The sequence below is a fragment of the Chrysoperla carnea genome, chromosome 2 (assembly GCF_905475395.1).
Source record: "Chrysoperla carnea chromosome 2, inChrCarn1.1, whole genome shotgun sequence".
NCBI classification, from domain to species: Eukaryota; Metazoa; Arthropoda; class Insecta; order Neuroptera; family Chrysopidae; genus Chrysoperla; species Chrysoperla carnea.
In genome coordinates, this window is record NC_058338.1 from 23,109,002 (window position 1) to 23,127,794 (window position 18,793).

The 18,793-nt window shown below is 28.8% G+C and overlaps 4 protein-coding genes across 4 annotated transcripts; 2 read left to right on the forward strand and 2 right to left on the reverse strand.

Annotated features, from left to right (window-relative positions):
- Nucleotides 1–588: 588 nt before the first annotated feature.
- LOC123291829 (zinc finger protein 718-like) lies at nucleotides 589–7,423 on the forward strand. The gene is made up of 8 exons (XM_044872254.1): nucleotides 589–1,064; nucleotides 1,930–2,039; nucleotides 2,550–2,905; nucleotides 2,996–3,240; nucleotides 3,871–3,991; nucleotides 4,071–4,263; nucleotides 4,526–4,827; nucleotides 5,401–7,423. Exons 1-8 carry the CDS (start codon nucleotides 668–670, stop codon nucleotides 5,591–5,593), a joined length of 1,917 nt encoding a protein of 638 aa, XP_044728189.1. The 5' UTR covers nucleotides 589–667; the 3' UTR covers nucleotides 5,594–7,423.
- A 925-nt stretch (nucleotides 7,424–8,348) lies between these two features.
- On the reverse strand, nucleotides 8,349–10,875 carry LOC123292025 (cyclin-dependent kinase 9). Its single transcript, XM_044872525.1, has 2 exons — nucleotides 10,209–10,875; nucleotides 8,349–9,726 (listed from the first exon to the last, which is right to left on the reverse strand). The coding sequence occupies exons 1-2, from the start codon at nucleotides 10,762–10,764 to the stop codon at nucleotides 9,077–9,079; spliced, it is 1,206 nt and encodes a 401-aa protein (XP_044728460.1). The 5' UTR covers nucleotides 10,765–10,875; the 3' UTR covers nucleotides 8,349–9,076.
- Nucleotides 10,876–13,225: 2,350 nt separating this feature from the next.
- LOC123293189 (probable Golgi SNAP receptor complex member 2) lies at nucleotides 13,226–14,583 on the forward strand. Its single transcript, XM_044873923.1, has 3 exons — nucleotides 13,226–13,455; nucleotides 13,520–13,809; nucleotides 14,369–14,583. Exons 1-3 carry the CDS (start codon nucleotides 13,325–13,327, stop codon nucleotides 14,575–14,577), a joined length of 630 nt encoding a protein of 209 aa, XP_044729858.1. The 5' UTR covers nucleotides 13,226–13,324; the 3' UTR covers nucleotides 14,578–14,583.
- A 1,102-nt stretch (nucleotides 14,584–15,685) lies between these two features.
- LOC123292561 (EF-hand domain-containing protein 1-like) lies at nucleotides 15,686–18,470 on the reverse strand. The gene is made up of 4 exons (XM_044873274.1): nucleotides 18,377–18,470; nucleotides 18,202–18,308; nucleotides 17,123–18,071; nucleotides 15,686–16,777 (listed from the first exon to the last, which is right to left on the reverse strand). Exons 1-4 carry the CDS (start codon nucleotides 18,425–18,427, stop codon nucleotides 15,686–15,688), a joined length of 2,199 nt encoding a protein of 732 aa, XP_044729209.1. The 5' UTR covers nucleotides 18,428–18,470.
- Nucleotides 18,471–18,793: the final 323 nt, after the last annotated feature.

Here is an 18,793-nt window from a genome sequence, read left to right on the forward strand (position 1 = left end):
TCACACGGGCAGAAATTTGGAGAGTCCTGAACTGCGCGCCATGATACCCTTGGCTTCGCTTCGAGTATCTCAGGAATCTCAAACTTTCTGCCCTTGTAGTGCAATATACTATTAATTTTAAATGTCTAATATCTTAAGAGAACACTAACTTTGAAACCGCTCAGGCAGAAGGACAAAATCCTAGTTAAAGATGAAGTTAAGATAATTTTTTGAACACTCTGTTAGAGAAGAGAGATTTATCTCACTTCTCTGGTCCTATCAGTATTTTAATCAAAATTTGAGAACTGGGATCTTATATTCTTGACAAGCAGGAATTTTTATAATTAATGCAAAAATTAGTATTTAAATAAGTAGTAAAAATTTTTCACAATAATTTCCATCTGTAAATACTCTGCATTTGATAAGACCTGCGCTTTTCTAATTATTATCGCGTTAGTTATTTGTAGGCGATCCAGGTTTTTTTATAAACATCTTTGACGATAATAGAGGCGTTTTAGCCATATTTAAAAACCAAATGCCGTAATATGTTGTTAGGGGGTTTCTGACATTTTATGTCATGTTTTTTTTATTTCATATGTTAAAGTGATATGTGATGTTTATGTTCAAGATTTATTGCATTTTAAAACAGAAAATAAGTTAATTATAACTTGAAACAAATAATAGTGGGATGAATAAAGATAGCTTTTGTAGATTATGTGCAGAAAATAATATTGAATCAAGTTTAATATCAATAAATGATCCAGTCGCTCTTAACCTAAACTTAAAGTATAAAATATATCATTGTTTTCATTTGAAAATCGAACAAAATGATATGCTGTCAGAACAAATCTGTTCAAAATGCTGTGGGCAAATTATATTTACGTATAATTTTTATGAATGTATACAAAAGGCGCAAGAAACTTTAAAAGCTTTAACATTTATTAAACCGAATAATTTCATTTTACCAGAGATAGTTGATAATAATCAAGATAATAATAAGTTAGGTGATACATTTCATATTGCAGATAGTTTAGATGACAAAGATTTTGTTGATGAATTATTAAATAAAACTGATACTATAAACCGTAAGTTCCTTGTCAATTATTTCAATTTTCATGAATGTATACATATGTAGTGTTAAGTCCTTTGATTCTTATTACGAATTGTAAATGTTAATCTTCGGGTTCGCCATCTAAGTTGTTAAGTTTAGCTAATTAACCCCCCCCCCCCCCGTTTATGGAAATTTAACTGTTGCTGTTGTATTAATGATAATATTTCTCAATTATAAAATGTTTTCAAACCTTTATCACATGTCCAAAGACTACATCAAGTGTCTTCAAATTTCAAAATCAATAAAGTTTCTTTTTTTTCATGCTTATAAGGGTTTAGTCAAGCTTCTCATATGTGTAAATGCACGAGTGGATTCTCTCACTTAAAGAAGTAAAATGCGTTCTATCCGAAACACGAATTGATTCACCAAAACTACTTTTATAGGGTTGCAATAAGGAAATAAAAGTTATAGAGGTGTAGAAGAGAAAAATTATTATTAAATTTAAAAAAACTGCTCTCTCTTATACGTTTCTATTTTTCATTTACACGGTCCTTAGATATAAATATTATTAAAGATAATAAATGAGATCTCTAGGATATTTCGTAATAAATATTGATTTTTGTACCGATTTCCTAGATCAATTTTTGTACGGCGGTCTGTACCTCTACTAAATTAGCAACGAGTAACATACCCAATAAGAGTAATCACGATTAGCTAATTCATACTGATGATGATTACTTGGTAGTTGAAATACGTATTTATATAATACAAAAATCGAAATAAATGTAAAAAAAAAAAATAATTATTACGGTCTTTAGAGAAAATTACCGATTGTAACAAAACGTAACCGTATGATTATATTAAATTTTAAAATAATTTTTCAAAATATACACTTTTAGAAGAAACTCAAACACAAGATGATATTTTTCCGGATTGTGATTCAGATGTTACCCAATCTACCTCAAAGCAAAGCAAACAATCTTCGAAAACTAAAAATGATAAATTAATGGTAAGCATTTTTTTCACGATTATATAAAACGTTGAACTTTTATATATTTTTTTCCAAATATTGAAACTTTGATGAGCTTTAAGTATATTAATTTTATTCCATAAATATTCATCCGGCTAAATACATAGTTCAAAATTATAATTGAAATTTAATATTATTGAGAAGAAACATACTAGCTTTCGGGACACTTTTAGTTTACATTGAAGGAGTTGAGAACGTCTGTATTCCAAAAATCATATGGGCTATTAATATACATTCCAAGTTTTATATTAATAGGACTAGAAGTTTATGAAATGTCCATGCCACGAAGACAAGCGGGAATTTTTTATTTCTTTTCGAATTCTATATTTGTTATCTGAATTTTTGCGAGTGGATCTATAATGTTTTTTCTCGCTTACTATAGTGTATTTTTAATAATTTTTCTTGCAATAAAAAAATAATTTGAAATATAAATATAATAAACTAATCTCACTGTACGTAATATTAAAAGTCCATCATTTATTTGTTTAGAAATCCAAGCAAAATTGCTTTTCACATGATGATGATAATGGATCTCAAAATACGGATTACATTAATTTACAAACAAGCACAGATCAAAATGAATTTTCTACAATGTTATCTTCAGAAATTGATGATAAAAAGAATGCCGATAAAGACTTTGCTAAAGTAGGATGGGATACATATCCATGGAAATGTTTTTCATGTGATTCACAGTTCCCATCGGTGACGGAGCTACGAAAACATCATGAAGTCGAACATAATCAAGTTGCACAGTATGTCTGTGTGGATTGTGATAAATTACCTTTTGATGAATATCTTGTGTTTTTGGCTCATGTTCGAATGCATCGACCACAATTAAAATTCAGGTAATTTATTCTGTAAACTCAGTAGATATTTAACCTTTTTATAATTTTAAAAGTGACGTAAATAATATTTTAATTTGATATAATTTTTAGCTGCGATTTATGTGGAAAACATTTTATACGAAAACATGTACTGGAACGACATCGCTTACATCATTCAGAGCTAAAACCATATGTATGCCAAGAATGTGGTAAAACATTTCGTATTCAAAGCTCTCTATTAATACATACCAGATCTCATTTACCGGAAGATGAAAAGAATGTATTTGCTTGTGAAATTTGTGGAAAAAAATTTAGTCTTAAACCAAATTTAGATGCTCACAAACGAATACATGCAGGTAATTTTTTTATATAACTTTTGGACTTCGTGCCAGTAAACATGCTGTTATATGCGTTTTTCAAAAGGATGCGATTTTTTTTTATACAATAACAAACAATCGCGCGTTCGTAGGGTCACTGGCGTTTGTTTGTAATATAATACTTAATAGTGAACTTTGTGATCGGTGGTGTTCCCAAAATATTGTGTCGCGTGCGATTGATTCATCGTCTCTGGGGATTAGTTAATTTTTTCGATGCGTAATAATAGACGGAGGGCTTACACAACGTGAAAAAACGTTAACGTGAAGAAAAATGAAGAAAAATTTTATTGGTATAAACCGGTTTTTCTGAAAGTGGGCGATAATGCCCCCTTGTGGGCACTAGAGGCTTAGAGATAAGGCTAATTTGTATAGGATAAATTTAATAGAATAAGATTGATATAACATGCTTTGGGAGCGCTGAAAATTAATTCTCGAAGTAAGGTGGTAGACGAAATAAGTTTGACAACCTCTGGTATAAATTGTAAATATTTATTAACACTTCGTCGTTAATTTTATAATTTAATAATGAAGTCAACATCAATATTCGCGTATCACAACATTTTTTATGCTATGGACCCTTGTTATTTGAATTAAAAAATTAAATTTTAGGTGTGAAAGATTATACATGTGATCAATGTGGTAAAAGCTTTGTCCAAAAAGGAAATTTGGAGAACCATATGCTTACACATACAGCAGTGCGACCATATAACTGTGATATGTGTTCAAAATCGTGAGTATTTTTCAAGAGATGCATTTTTCGATTAGTCAAAAAATCGTAATTTTATCATCATTAATTGAATTGTTTTTAGATTTAAGACGTTAATGAAACTAAAAAGACATGAAAGTGTTCATAGTGGATTAAAACCACATCAGTGTGATATTTGTGGGAGACAATTTCGTGAAAAAGGAACATTAAAAGAACATCATAGAATTCATACTGGAGCTATGCCATTTACATGCGAATTCTGTGGAAAAAGTTTTCGATTTAAAGGAATACTTACAGTAAGAATTTCATTTATTAATAATAAATTATATAATTAAGTCTTGGTGGATAGAGGTCAAACTTTCTAATTAAGAATTAAATTATTATATTTTACCCAGAAATGATTCCTCAAAAGAATCAAATATATTCTGATAATAAGCTTAGTATTCGACTTACTATCGTGACTTGATATCGGCGATATATTGTGTTGATTAGAAAGTTAAATAACAATGTTTCCTTCTTAAAATAATTACAAAAACGAATATTTATGATTTCATATAGACGCATAGACGCCAGCATACTGGAGAGAGACCATACTCTTGCCTTGAATGTCAACATCATTTTACAAATTGGCCCAATTATAATAAGCATATGAAACGAAGGCATGGAATTAATACAAGTGTAACTGTTCGAAAACCACAAGCAATACCACCTACTGGAATGCCTTGTCGAAATCCACCGGGTACGATTTTTGTCCCTACACCAACGAACGATGTTTCAAACGTATCCATCATGCCAGAAAATACGATTCAACAACAACAAATACTGTCGCAATCACTGCCACAAATGTTTTTAATTAACAGGTAATGTATATTTATTATGTAATTTGATGGGCTGGGGGATGGGTTTGAAGGATCACATAATAAACGATTATTGGTGAAAATAAAATTTGAATAGGGAAAATTCATGAAATTTAAATTTGGTTCAAATATTTTTCTTCCGTAACTTTAATGACTAGACATTTCAACTAAACCATTAGTTTAGTAATTAATATCTTTTTAATTACTTAAAATTAATTAATAAAAGTACAAATTCAGTGAGGGAAAAAAATACATGAATATTCCCTATTGGAGTTTATTAGGGAAAATAAATTTAAAAAACTTATCTTTTTCGGAATCGTCGCAAAAAGTAATAGATTTCAATATACAGTGTGTTCATTTCAAAAGTATCCACCCTTAATAACTCTTTACCTGATGTGATTATTGAGTATTGTTTTGAGTAAAAACACGTTGCTATAATCGATATATTGTTTTATACGATGTTATTATAATAATTATCTCTAATAATATATTTGTAGAGTTTTAAGCCTCTCTTTTCGATCAATATGCGAAAATCAAGATTTTACTGTACATATTTCCTTATTTTATTTGTTTCAGTTTACCAACGATAAAAAATGAAATCGATCAATCATCATTAATCAGTACAATCGGTGTAAATGTTGCATTAAGTAATGGAGTAACATCACCAATAATAAGTGGTACACCTATTACGACAGATCGTACAAATTTAATTGGTACTGCTATTCTGGATAATCCAAATCCAGGTTACTATATCGTACATACTTATTAATAAAATATTTTTCTATTTTATAAAAAATGACCGTCATTTTGCTGTCATAACTAGTCATAAAGAATATTTTTAATAAGTTGCAACCATTAATAAAAAGTGTATATTGTACGCTAACGCGAAAAGAAAATTCAAGAATTACTGATTCGTTAAAGTATTTGATTTTATAGGGAACTTTAAGCTAAGCTATCATAAGCTATATCAAACAGAGTATATTAGTAATGTGACGAATATTCGCATATTTTTTTAACATTCGCATTCGAATATTGGAAATGAACTTTCGCATTCGCAATGAATGAATGTACGAAATAGAACATTCTTCCCATCACTAGAACATACCAATTCTAGCTTGTAAGTTGTAAATGTAAATACCGCCACCGTACATCAAAAGGTCATATTCTAAGTGTGCAAGGCATGTTTCCATACCTTTGTAGATCTTTAATTTTCTCAGATCTCACAAATGGCAGAAAATTCGAACATCTATCTTTGCAAATTCTTAGGAATGAAACAATGAGAATCTTTTTTGCTATTTTATTGAGGCTCCTTTGTTTCCTTTAATATCGGATTGCAAATGTTTCGGAAAAATTTATTGTAAAACACTTTATTTTCTAAAGTGATAATTAAAATGATCCTTGCTTTTTTCGGACGATTTTAGTTAGATTTTGGATCGGCTTTTAGGGTATGAATGTATTAAATTTTTTACACTTAAGTTTTCTAATTTAACGTTTTTTATATTTGATTATCATGTTTTATTATTACATTCTATCCAAGTAGATTGACTCTAAAGGTAAATCTAATAGATGGTAGGTACACAATCGTCTCTAGCTGAAATAATTTAAAGTTAAGGTTCCCTATAAAACATTTACAAATATGACGGCTGGTAAATACGTAATAACCGATAAAATATAAGTTAAAAAATGTTTAGAAATAACGTTTAGTTCTAAAATTAAATTAACTATTGCTTTATAAAATGTGTGAAACGACAATAAAATATGTTTTAATAGTTGAATTAAATAATTATTTACACTGGTTTATTGTCAATATTTTATTTTTGTTGGTAAACAGTGTCTTGATATGCTAAATACGAAATAATTAATTTTATATTTGATGTTTATATAATTATTATTCATATAATAATTTTAAATATTTAATGTTATGTGGAAATTAAGATAGACTTGAATTGTACTTTCATTATGGATTACATAGCAGGTCTATTAGTAGAACTGATAGTAGTTAACCTCTCCTGATTAATATTAACGCCCATGACTAACAGTATAAAATGAAACTGTACTTATAATAAATAAAGATCGTATCATAAATTTAATACCAAGAACCATGAGACACAAGCTATGACGAGAAAAATAATTGATTTGAAAGATCAATTAATTTTTGTGATTCCTGCTTAACAGCCCCATAAGAAAGAAACTACCTAAGGCTAAATCGGTCAAGTCTGAAGAAGAGATTATAAAACTTCCACTCTCACCTGTTTTGAAACGTCTCGGCAAACTTCGTTCAAAGGAAATCACACTCACTTGAGCACTTCGAGTTGGGAGGCTTTTTTTTTATTTCAAATACATCTTGGGACTTTTCAAGGGCGTTAAATGTATAAATTTAAATAAAAATAGGAGTTTACTACGATAGGTTCTAGGGCCGTATAAATTTTGCTCTCTAAAAACTATTTTTAAATGTGTGTATGACAATAAATAATCATATAATTTGATTTTAATATTTTGATAATATGTAAGAAATAATAGTTTAAAACTGAGATGTAACACTTAGGAACACCTAGAAACTAATCAAATATTTAAGAAATAGTTTGATTTCACATAATGTCAAAAAAATAATGGTCCATCAGGTGTGTCGGATTTAAAAGCAATTAATTTAAAAAAATTAAAAATTATTATTTAACTGATCTTTTATTGATTTATTAGTATACAATTTATTGTATATTTATTTTAATCAAATGATAAGTTATTTTATTATAATTTTAATTAAGCGATAATATCTTTCTGAACAACCGTGTATTAATTAAATGATTTTTTGCGTGGTCGGTGTAGTACACTGAGCCCATATAGCAAGTATATATTTTCCAAATAGCAAGTATCTTTGCCTGCTATTTGGAAAATTATACTTAGAAATGGCTAATAGTATTTGGCTCAGCAATACCTGCATGAATTTATCACTTATTTAAAAGTCAGAAGACTGTTATTTCATTCATTTATCTCAATTAATTTATTTAAAAGTTCGTCTTGTATAATTGTTTGTATCATGAAATATATATTGATTATAATTATTTTCGTTATTATTTTCCACATTCTTTATTCTAAATATCCATACGAAACGACCCAGATAAGATACTCTTCCGAGAGCTACGTCTTCAATAAATAAGAGCAATAGCGGGGGACATTTTGAATCAAATTTACTTTACTCATCAATGTCTTTATTGGTTAAATTTAACAACGCACATACCTTATGAGTTTAGAGACTGAAACATCCTGTTTATAGGGTTTTTTTGGAGACATTCAGTTTAAAGGATTTTTAATACAACTGCAACGATTATTTTCGAATAAATTTTTATGTATAATTTAATAATAAAAATAATTATTAACTTAAATTTCTAGATCCTTTTGCACAAACAATTAACATAATCATTTTACACAACATACAATCGGATCTCTGTAAGATGGTAATAATATATTATAAAAATATCACTTTTCACTTAAAAAATATTACACATTATAGTTAGTTTAGGATCCCACTATATCAATTGTATGCTCATCTCATTTATTTGAATACCTTGTAAAATACAATTTATCTTTCTAATCATATAATGGGAATCCTCGAAGAACACAAAGTAGCTATTTTTATTTAATCCGCTTCAGGTATTCCGAAACTAATATGATAATAGCAAAAATGTTTCAGGCAAGATTTGTCGGATTTAAAAAGACGCACTGAAATTCTCTTTAACAAGGAATTATGCGAATTTTGTAAATGGAAATCCTATTTTTATTATAAATTAGTTACAACACTGATTTTGTAACAGATTAATTTCTTATTTGTAATTAATGTTATGCGTTTACTTAATTTGATAAAAAATTACGTATAGCCCTAAAAAATTTAATCTATCATTTGATCTGGATTTAGGACAGTAGGTCTTTAAAAGGGTTTCTTAGTCTTATTTTAAGCTTCTATTATGTCGCCTTCCGTATTTGTCTTTCTGGAATATCGTCAAGACTAAGAGTTTTCATGAAGAAAATTAAAGTTTATGTGCCGCTATATATGCGATAGTTACGAGTTGCGCTACATCTGTATATTTTTTATCAAGTGGTGTAACGTACTGTTTATTATTTTTGGACATCAATCAATTTTCGATTGATATAAATCACATTTTGTCTAAAACATTTATGCAATTCACTCATACTGTCAGAATAATTCATTTTGATAAATAAAAAATAGTTATCCAAGTGTATTCAATTTTAACAAAACTTAAAAAACACGATCTTGATAACCACTCTCTTGTGATGAAGTAGCCGCCATTTTTGTACGAACTTGCATGGCATGTTGATGTCCACGCATATGTACTTGCCTACGTGGCGGTGTCAAATATTCAAACATACTTTGATTATGTTGTGCTAACATTTGACTTAAATCACATGGCATTGGATCTGTCCAGAAGAAATCATGATTTAATGCTGAATCAGCATCATAACGTTTGCTTGGGTCTAATGTTAATAATTTATCTAATAGATCACAAGCATAAGCATCTTGTACATAAGGTTTTAATCGGTCTTTCACTTTACGTTTTTGTCCTTTGGTTAATTCCATTTTATTATATAGTTCTAAATTTTCAACTCCAGGCCACACTTCTGGACAAATTGTACCACATAACTGTGATATTAATGTTAGTTGTTGTTGTTCTGAATTGCCTTGCATTATCGGTGAACGGGTCCACATTTCAGCCATAATACAACCAGCTCCCCATAGATCGATTGGTGGACCATAATTTCTATCACCAAGTAATAATTCTGGTGGACGATACCATAATGTGACTACACGATTTGTATATCGATTTGCAATACCATTTTTTGAAGCACTAAATGCACGTGCTAATCCAAAATCTGCTAATTTTAATATACCTGTAACATAAAAATAAATAATTATGATTATCGCCTTGTAATTATAATATGTGCGAATTATCTCTTGGTGCAGGATTTTGTAAATTTTAGCATCTTAATAAATCTCAATGGGCATGATGAGCTAACTATTTAAGCACGAAAAATAACTTTTATTCAATGAAAATTTGTAATTATTTTCTTTAATTACAGAAAACCTATAAATTTTTCACCATCTTCAAAACGGATTCACAATCTACGTAAAAAAATGCTTTAATTTGGTTTTTTACCTGACGTTCTAGGGTTTTTTAAGAAAAATCGCTAAAAATAGCATTAAACATTAGATACATTTACCGCTTTACGGTAATATTCGGTCTTTCATAATAAGTTTAACTATAACGAAAAGAGGGTACTGGGTAAATAGAATATAAACATTTATCTTTTTTTGCTATGATTTTTTAATATTTTTCTTAGACCACCTTATATAATCGTGTAAGGATACCAACCTGTTTTAGTAATTAAAACATTTGCAGCCTTCATATCTCGGTGAAGAATTTTATTACTATGAATATAATATAACCCATTGAGTAATTGTTGCATGACCTTTTTGATTTCACCTAAATTAAAAGCCACATTCACATTTGATAACAGTCCAGCTAAATCATGTTCACAAAAATCGAATACCAAATAAAATGTTGATTTGAAACGATTATTCGGTGTTGCACGCGTTCGACATATTTCAATTAGATTCACAACGTTTTCATGTTTTAATAATTGAAGGATACGAATTTCACGTAGGGCTGTTATGGGAAAGCCTTCTTTTTCATTATCCATCAATACTTTTTTCATTGCAACAAAAATTTTTTTCGTGGTATTTTTTTCTTTTGCTTTAAATACTTCACCGAATGTACCTTGGCCAATTTTTGCAACTTTTTCATATTTACTGGATTCAGCACAATATGGAAAATTAAAATTTTCAATGTATTTCTCCTTTTCTTTAACACTTAGAGCATTTTGTGAAACTGTGTAAACTGTCTCAGGACGAGATGTTGAAGCAAACATTTTCACATTTATTAAAAATGTTTCGTTAATATTTTTATATTCCTGATTAACAAACTTTTCACAACACTTGTTTTGACATTTTAGCAAGGTTCATAGATAATTTTCTAATTTAACCTCAATTTTCTACATAACACAGACGTATCATACAAATATGATATATCCCGGAGTTGTTCCAATATACCAAAAGGTTTTTGGTTCTTGCGTTGCAGTTTCGCTGTCACCAGTCAATGAATTATTTAAGCTCGACAATTGACATCGAGCGATTCTAAGTCAATGTTGAATGTTTCTTCCACTTGATGTTGATAACTTTTCTTTTGAATAAAGTTGATGATAATTTAAGTGCTCGTTGTACTTGTATTTAATTTTACTTCAAGGCGTTGTCGCAATAATAAAACTTTGAATAATTTTTAATTAATTTTATTTAAGTTGATTATTTTACAAAATAATATATTGAACACTTTAATAATAATTGAACGTTGACAAATATTTAATTATGAATGATTTAAAATTTGACTTGAGAATTTAAGAATTGACTTAGGAATGAGTTTGGCTTGTTTGGATGTTTGGTATTTATACTGTTTTAGATAAAGGTTTTCTTTGTTTTCAAATTCTGATTACATGTGCATTATTTCAAATTTCGAAGAATAGTCATAACGATTATTAATTTTGATAGTTTGATCTCTTGCCCTTATGTTATGTCTATTCTTGGAATTACATTCTATTTCGTTTATAATATTATTGTTTATTATTTTTATTCTTATTTATCTTACGTTTAAAAGAAATGATTAGTTAAATATATACATTGTATTTTTATTTATCTTACGTGTTAAAAAGAAGTGATTAATTAAATATATACATTGTATTATTTTAAGTGTGGGTGATCCACATATAATAATTAATTAGATAATATATTGCTTATTAAGTATTTGATAAAATAATATTTTGCTTACTAAGGGATTTAATACAATGGGCCTTATTGTTTGTGGGTTATACAACAAATATAGATCTTATAATATAAGTGACAATTTACTACCTTTTTATTTATAGGCATTTTTATTACAGATATGATATGCAAATTGCATAGTGAACAATATAGAACGCGAGTCTATTTTTTGCCATTAGGCAAAACCGAAGCGAAGTATATTCATGAAAAGTCGATGATCTAGAAAAAACTTAAAAATTATCTGTTATTATTTTTGTTACTGTTGATATTTTATAAGCTACTAGCCAAAGATATTACTATTATTTTATCTATGCTGCCAGCGCTTTCAGTCTATATTAATTATGAAGTCTGTGAAGTAAAAGAAAAAATACAGGGTGTGTATTGTTTAATATAAAGTTTATTGGCAGGGAGCATAGTAGACGGAGCTGAGGCAGCTAATTTAACCGCAGCGCTGTTATCTTATAAAATTTGCAGTAAATCATGCGTTTAAATTAAAATATTACTACTTTTCAAATGTCATTCAAATATCGTTGTGGGGTGCAAATCTTCAAAAACTGTGCAGTCATTTATTGGGATCTGACAAGAAAGAGGCATGACACCTGGTTTTCAAAGTAGAAACTAATTTCAAGTTACAGCTTTTAGTGTTAATCATTAAAAAGTTTGGAGTTGATTACTTTTTGCAAGTTATAATTAGAACAATAATAAATACTTGATAAAAAAATTAAATAATGATGTCTGGAAAATATTTTTCTCAATTTAAAAGCACGAGAAAAGTAAAGTGTTGTGTGAAAATTGCCAAAGTCGTTCCAATAAGAATACAGATCTGAGTTTTCATAATTTGCCTCAAGCAGGCAAATATAACATGAAAGTTGAAAATTATTTTGGTAACTTTGAGAAAATTGATGCCTTAAAATTATGGCAGAAAACACTGCAATTAAAAAATATCTTACCAAGTCAAAAAGTGTGCTCACTTTATTTAAAAAAAAAAATTATTATGTCTTATCAAGTAAGTACAATGTTTAAAATGTATTATTGAACTAATATGTTTAAATCTAAAAAGATAACTGTGTTTTGACATCAAGAATACTTGAAGAGATATTTATTTACCTATATCGATTTGATGAGGCTTTTCTTTTAAATTAGTTGTTTGTAAACAGTATGACGTTAAACTGAGCACATCCTCCTCACTTTCGACTTGATTTAATCACATGCCCTGCTTTCAATAGTAATTCACCTTCAGTAAAATTACGATTATTCGGTTTTATTTGTCTCCAACAACAAATTTCATTAATATTAATCATTCTCTTCTTGAAAAATTGCACAAAGGGTATGTATAGCTATGTTATTTTTAAAATTTGTCACTTTATGTCAGCCATGTTGTTTTAGCCCCGCTCATATGTCAGATCCCAATTAAGCACACGGTATATATGGATTTTGATTTAGATCTTATTTATGATAAAAATTTATGATTATTTTAAAAAAATATAACATATGTGTGATTATGTGTTCTGTCAGAAACATACCACATCATTATTCTGTAATGAAATTATTACTCTTTTGATTTTTATGATTTTTTTACAATTAGTTAATAAGTAGTGTAATTTATATGAATTAATTATGGAGCCCCTATATTATGAAACGCATAAACTTATAATTGAGGTACAACAATTATTTCAAAAATTTGAAAACATTGATTGCGATCCCAGAATTGAAGATGAAATTCAACAGAGAATTGATCGAGTTACGAAGTAAGCTTAACAATTAATATTTAAAAGTGTTTTACATTATAACTAATTATTTATTTAACTTTAGAAATTGTGAAAAATTGGATACTTATGTATTCAAAACACCTTTAGATCAAAGAGCAAGCACTAAGATGCGTGTAGATCAATTAAAATATGATATAAGACATTTAAAAGCGGCATTCCAAGTTTTAGAAAAGAAAAAACAGAAAAAAATGATGGAAATTAATGAGCGTGAGGAATTATTGAATAGAAAGTTTGCTCCAAATCCAGACACTGCAATTAATATTGATTATTCTTTACAACATAATTCATCTTTACAAAATGCTAATCGTGGAATAGATGAGATGTTATATACGGGTAAAATTCACATACTGTTTTATATCTGAACCATTTGTTGCCTAATAAATGATTTATTTCAGTCCTTTATGTAATATCTGCATTTCCAGATAAGCCTGATCTCATATTTCACATAAAATGTCACATTGTAAGAATCTAGGATAAATCGTATTTCCCAAAAATATTATAGTACTCATAAACAAACTAATGGAAATAATTCCCATAAAACATAAACGGAATGAAAAGGTTTGCCAGTTCAGAAATGTAAAATCGGTAAAAAATTCGGGATAATTTTGTTTCTTTCCTCAATTTAAAATTTATACATACTGAAATAGTTGGTTCCTTCGATGGTCTCAATATGCGGCCCCTATATTTGCCGCTCTGGACATTTGTTCGGTTGTTCCTCCCCCTTCCTTAGATCGGATTCTGATAATGTGGCGAAATTATACTACTTTTTTGAAAATTTTCCCTTTTTCATACCAACTATTCAGCAATCGGTACAATACACTCAACAATTTGTATACACACGCATATAGTCTGCTTTATTCTACAATTATTATTTCCCATTTTTTATTTATAGGTAGCTCTGTATTGGATTCATTACGTTCACAACGTGGAACTTTAAAAGGAGCACAAAGGCGTATCATCGATATGGCGAATACATTAGGATTAAGTAATCATACCATGCAATTAATAAAAAAAAGAGTAACTCAAGATAAATACTTATTATTTGGTGGGATGTTTGTTACATGTGTTATTATTGTTCTTGTAATTATTTATATTGCGTAGCGTTTATTTGTCTCTTTTGTTTATTTTTTATTTTACAAAAATACCTTTTCAATGCCACCAAATATTTTAGATCAATACATTCATTCATGCCATAAAAAATCACGTAAACGCGATTCTGGATAGCCTATCGAAATTGTTACATTTTTGAGTTGTACGTACTCATATAAATTTTTTATTGAATGAAATGTATCCCTCCCGCACTATATGGGTATTAATTAATTGAATTTAACTGTATTTGTTATATATTTTATTAAATAATTTATAATATTTATATCAAACTAAAATAATTAAAATAATCATAAAGAAAATGGTTAGTAAATTAATTAAGGGGGAAGAGGCATTTAGTTTTTGTTCAATTCTAAATTTATATATCATACCCAGAAAAATATGATTATTTTGTAAAAAATTGAACGATCGGTGAATGATTTCTTTCGTAAAAAGGTGAACAATTTTACAAATCAATATCAAACTGAATTTTCTTTAAAGAATGTAAAAAACCGCCATTTATGTTAGCTAATTTAACTGGAGATTTTTTTCTTTCACCGTAGATTATTCATTTTTTCTACAATGCCGATATTTTTATAGTAGACTGCCATTTGCAATATCGTTGAAAGTTAATTTTTTTATCTAGACCACCTATGTAATTATTTTGTTTATAACATGATTTTCATGCGTCTTCCCCATTATAAAATTTATAAAAAGAAAATTTAAAAAAATATTCTTGACAAAATTTTTGTACAAATATTTGTTATAAGAAATTATTGCATAAAAAGACATTTTAAACAAGAATTATCAACATTTAAATAAAACGTTTTCTTATAATAATAAAATTCTTAAAATGATTCTGAAAGTATGGATGGAAATAGTACAATAAAATTAAATATTACTGTACTATAATAGATTATGTAGATTACAAAAATGCTCGTTGAACAAAAATGACATGAACAATTAGCCCGATACAATTTTTGGATCAATCAATAGCTTGCCTAAAGCTGTAATACTTTTTTTCTGAATCTACTAACGATCCATAAAATTGTACTGTAGAGACATCAAATTTATTTTAATATCAAATTATAAAATTACAAACTAAAATTAAGTTTATTAAAAATTAATCAGTTTTACTGCAAGTATTTTCACATCTCTCTTCTGGTGGAAGTGATCTTTGATGAATTTCATCTGAAAATGTAACACATTTCTTTTGCTTTTCTTCAGGTCTTGAAGAATCGTCTTCAGTACATAATCTATTATAGTACATTTCCGCATTTTCACAAATTTGTTTATGTTTATCTGCCAAGTTTTCATAATATGCTTCTCTACTTCGTTCTATACTATCGATATTTTTCAGTTCCGGACATTCAGGTTTTAGACAACATGGTATTTTAGGTGGATCTACTAATTGTTCACATTCACTGGATAACGGATTATCTCCAACATACTGTGGATATCTGCAATCTCTTACCGGTCTTAAAATACCATGCATTTGTGGGTCTGGTTTATCGATAGGGTCTTTCCTTGTAACAGAAGGTAATTCTTTAGCGTTTCTTTCATTAACAGTCCTTGGATCTAAATAACTTTCGCGATCTATATTTTGAGATTTTTCAAGACAAACATCTAAAGCTTTTGTTGCTGATTCAGCAACACTACCAATATTTTGAATTTCTTCAAATTTTTCTTGTTCTTGTTGTCGTTCAACTTGATCCCGAATTTCTTCTTCTAATAATCCTGTATGATATAGGTAATTACGAACACTGTCAATGGCTTCTTGTGAAAATTTCTCTTTATTAGCAACCATATACTTGAAAACATATACATCAGCTCCAGTTATTTTAAAAATAAATTTATTTACAGTGATTATAGCTCCAATATAAAAGTCAGCTGGTGTGTAGTATTCAGGATTCTCTGGATCGGAATTAGGTTTCTCTACCAAGCTTTTTGTTAGAAATTTACCACCTCTTATACCAGAATTTCTGATTGGCGGTTCCATTATTTTTATTTCACTATCCGCCAAAAAATAGAATATTATAAATTCTCTTATTGCGTCCTCTGGGTGTGCTGAAATCATTTTAGCAGAATATCTAAGTTGTTTACCCAAATTATGTAATTGTTTTTTAACATCCGTTTTAATATTCTTCGGGATTAAATTTAAAACATTTGATAAACTGTCTTCCAAACTACCTATTTTGCTAATATGAGGAGGTACCTGAAAAAAGTTTCATCATTTCGAAAATAATATTTCCACCAAATGTACTATATGCATCAGAAGTTTCACTGTGGGGAAGATGCTTTCAAAGTGAATTTTTGAAGGTATGTTGGGAAAGAGACAAGCAAAATTTGATAAATAAAAGCTAACTAGTCTGTGGAAATGCGTTTCATAATTGGCTGCATTTACAGGATTACAATGTTAGTTATTGTTAGATCAAATTTATGTGGAGAGATTCTAAATGGTTGGAGGGGGGTTGTTAACCACCAAATCATTTGATATGCCTGAGTATTCTTTGGTAATTTCTATGTGTATCTAAGCTGTAATGTGATTTTTAATGTTTACCTGCTTTGGCGTAGGTTGTGAAATTGATGTTTCCCATTCTATTTTTGGTTTTTGATCCATATCTAACATTTTTTTATAATAATTTCTAGTAAATGCATCACAATCTGTAAGTAAATAACGTCTACCAAGAATATAAACAGTTTCACCAATACGCAAATCTTTTGGTTGATAATATTCTGTTATTTCTGCATCTGAAATTTCCATATAGCAAGATGGATGCGAAACAGGTACATCCATCATATTTTTAGGCACTTTCATGCGGCTCATTACTTTTGGAAAAGGATCAAAGCCATCATTGCGTTTATGTATCTGTTTAATGCAAATAGTATCGTCTGCTAAATAATAGTAAAGAATATGAGGAAATAATTCACCACTTTCATATTCGTCTCTACTATCGTAAACACAATAAAAGCGCAATATTTTTCCATCGTATTCTACTAATCTTCGTAATTTATCATCGACCATTGGGGTGACATGCGTTTCCGGAGTATTTCGCATTATTCTTTGTTGAAGGTAGGGATCTGGCGGTTCATCTTCCTTGGGATTAATATCAATGCCTTGACTTCTCATATATTCTCTTGTGAATAAATCTGCATCCGTTAAATGAAAAACTGTCCCATATAATGCAATATCAATTCCTACGTTAAAATCTTTCCAATTCAAATATTCTCCAATAGAATTTTTGGGTATTTTACTGCGTTTTAAATATCGTCCTTGTGGAAAGCCAGCGTTATCTAGTTTTGGTTCCATAACTAAGATCGTATCGTCTTCAAGAAAATATATTATATTTACATAACGAACTCGGTAAAACTCTACCGGAGATTCATGAATTCCTTGTTTAAAAAAGGCACGGAATGTTAAACATTTATTTGCATATTGGACATGGCGTGGTATAAATTGAGGATAAACAATTGATTTAGCGCGACCATATGTCAGCGATGGGTCGTAACTAAATTTAAAACATTGAAATTATTAATTATTAATACAGCAAGAAATTGATCAAGGAAATTTATTTTCAGTGCACATGGAAAGATTAGGGCTCAGTCCTAATTTGCTTAAAAATTAAATAATAAAAATACCTAAGTGCTGCATCTTTTGATGTATAATCACTTGAATTAAAATCAACCACAGGAATTCTATACCCATTTAAAAAACGTAATTTTTGGGCTTTGGGAAAGGATGTTTTCTGCAAAATGAATTTCGACGATTCATTTCTTATTTGCCATTACATTTTTTGTAAAAAAAAATACTTACTGCTACATCAGTGAAATGAAATCCTGGCAGTTTAGGTAATCCTTCACTCATATTCGGAATTAAAAAATAGTAAATAAAAAATGACAAATAATTGAAAAAAAAATTTTTGTAATATGATGATGTAAATAAAATGTATAAATACCTAAGCAACAAAATTTAATAGTCGGCCATTCACGTTTCCAGCCCGAAGATTAAGTGATTTCACCTTTTATTTTAGAGTATCGTAACGAAATTTAGTAAAGGAATTAATTTGATCCTGGTCTTTTCAGTTTTATATACGATATCACGATCGGAACTCGTATGAGCACTCCTTGTGAGAGGTCTATAAAAACTTTTAATATATACTAAAATGGGCGAAACCCAAAAAAAAAAAAAAAATACATTGATCAAATTTAAAGTTACAGTTAGAGACGTCTG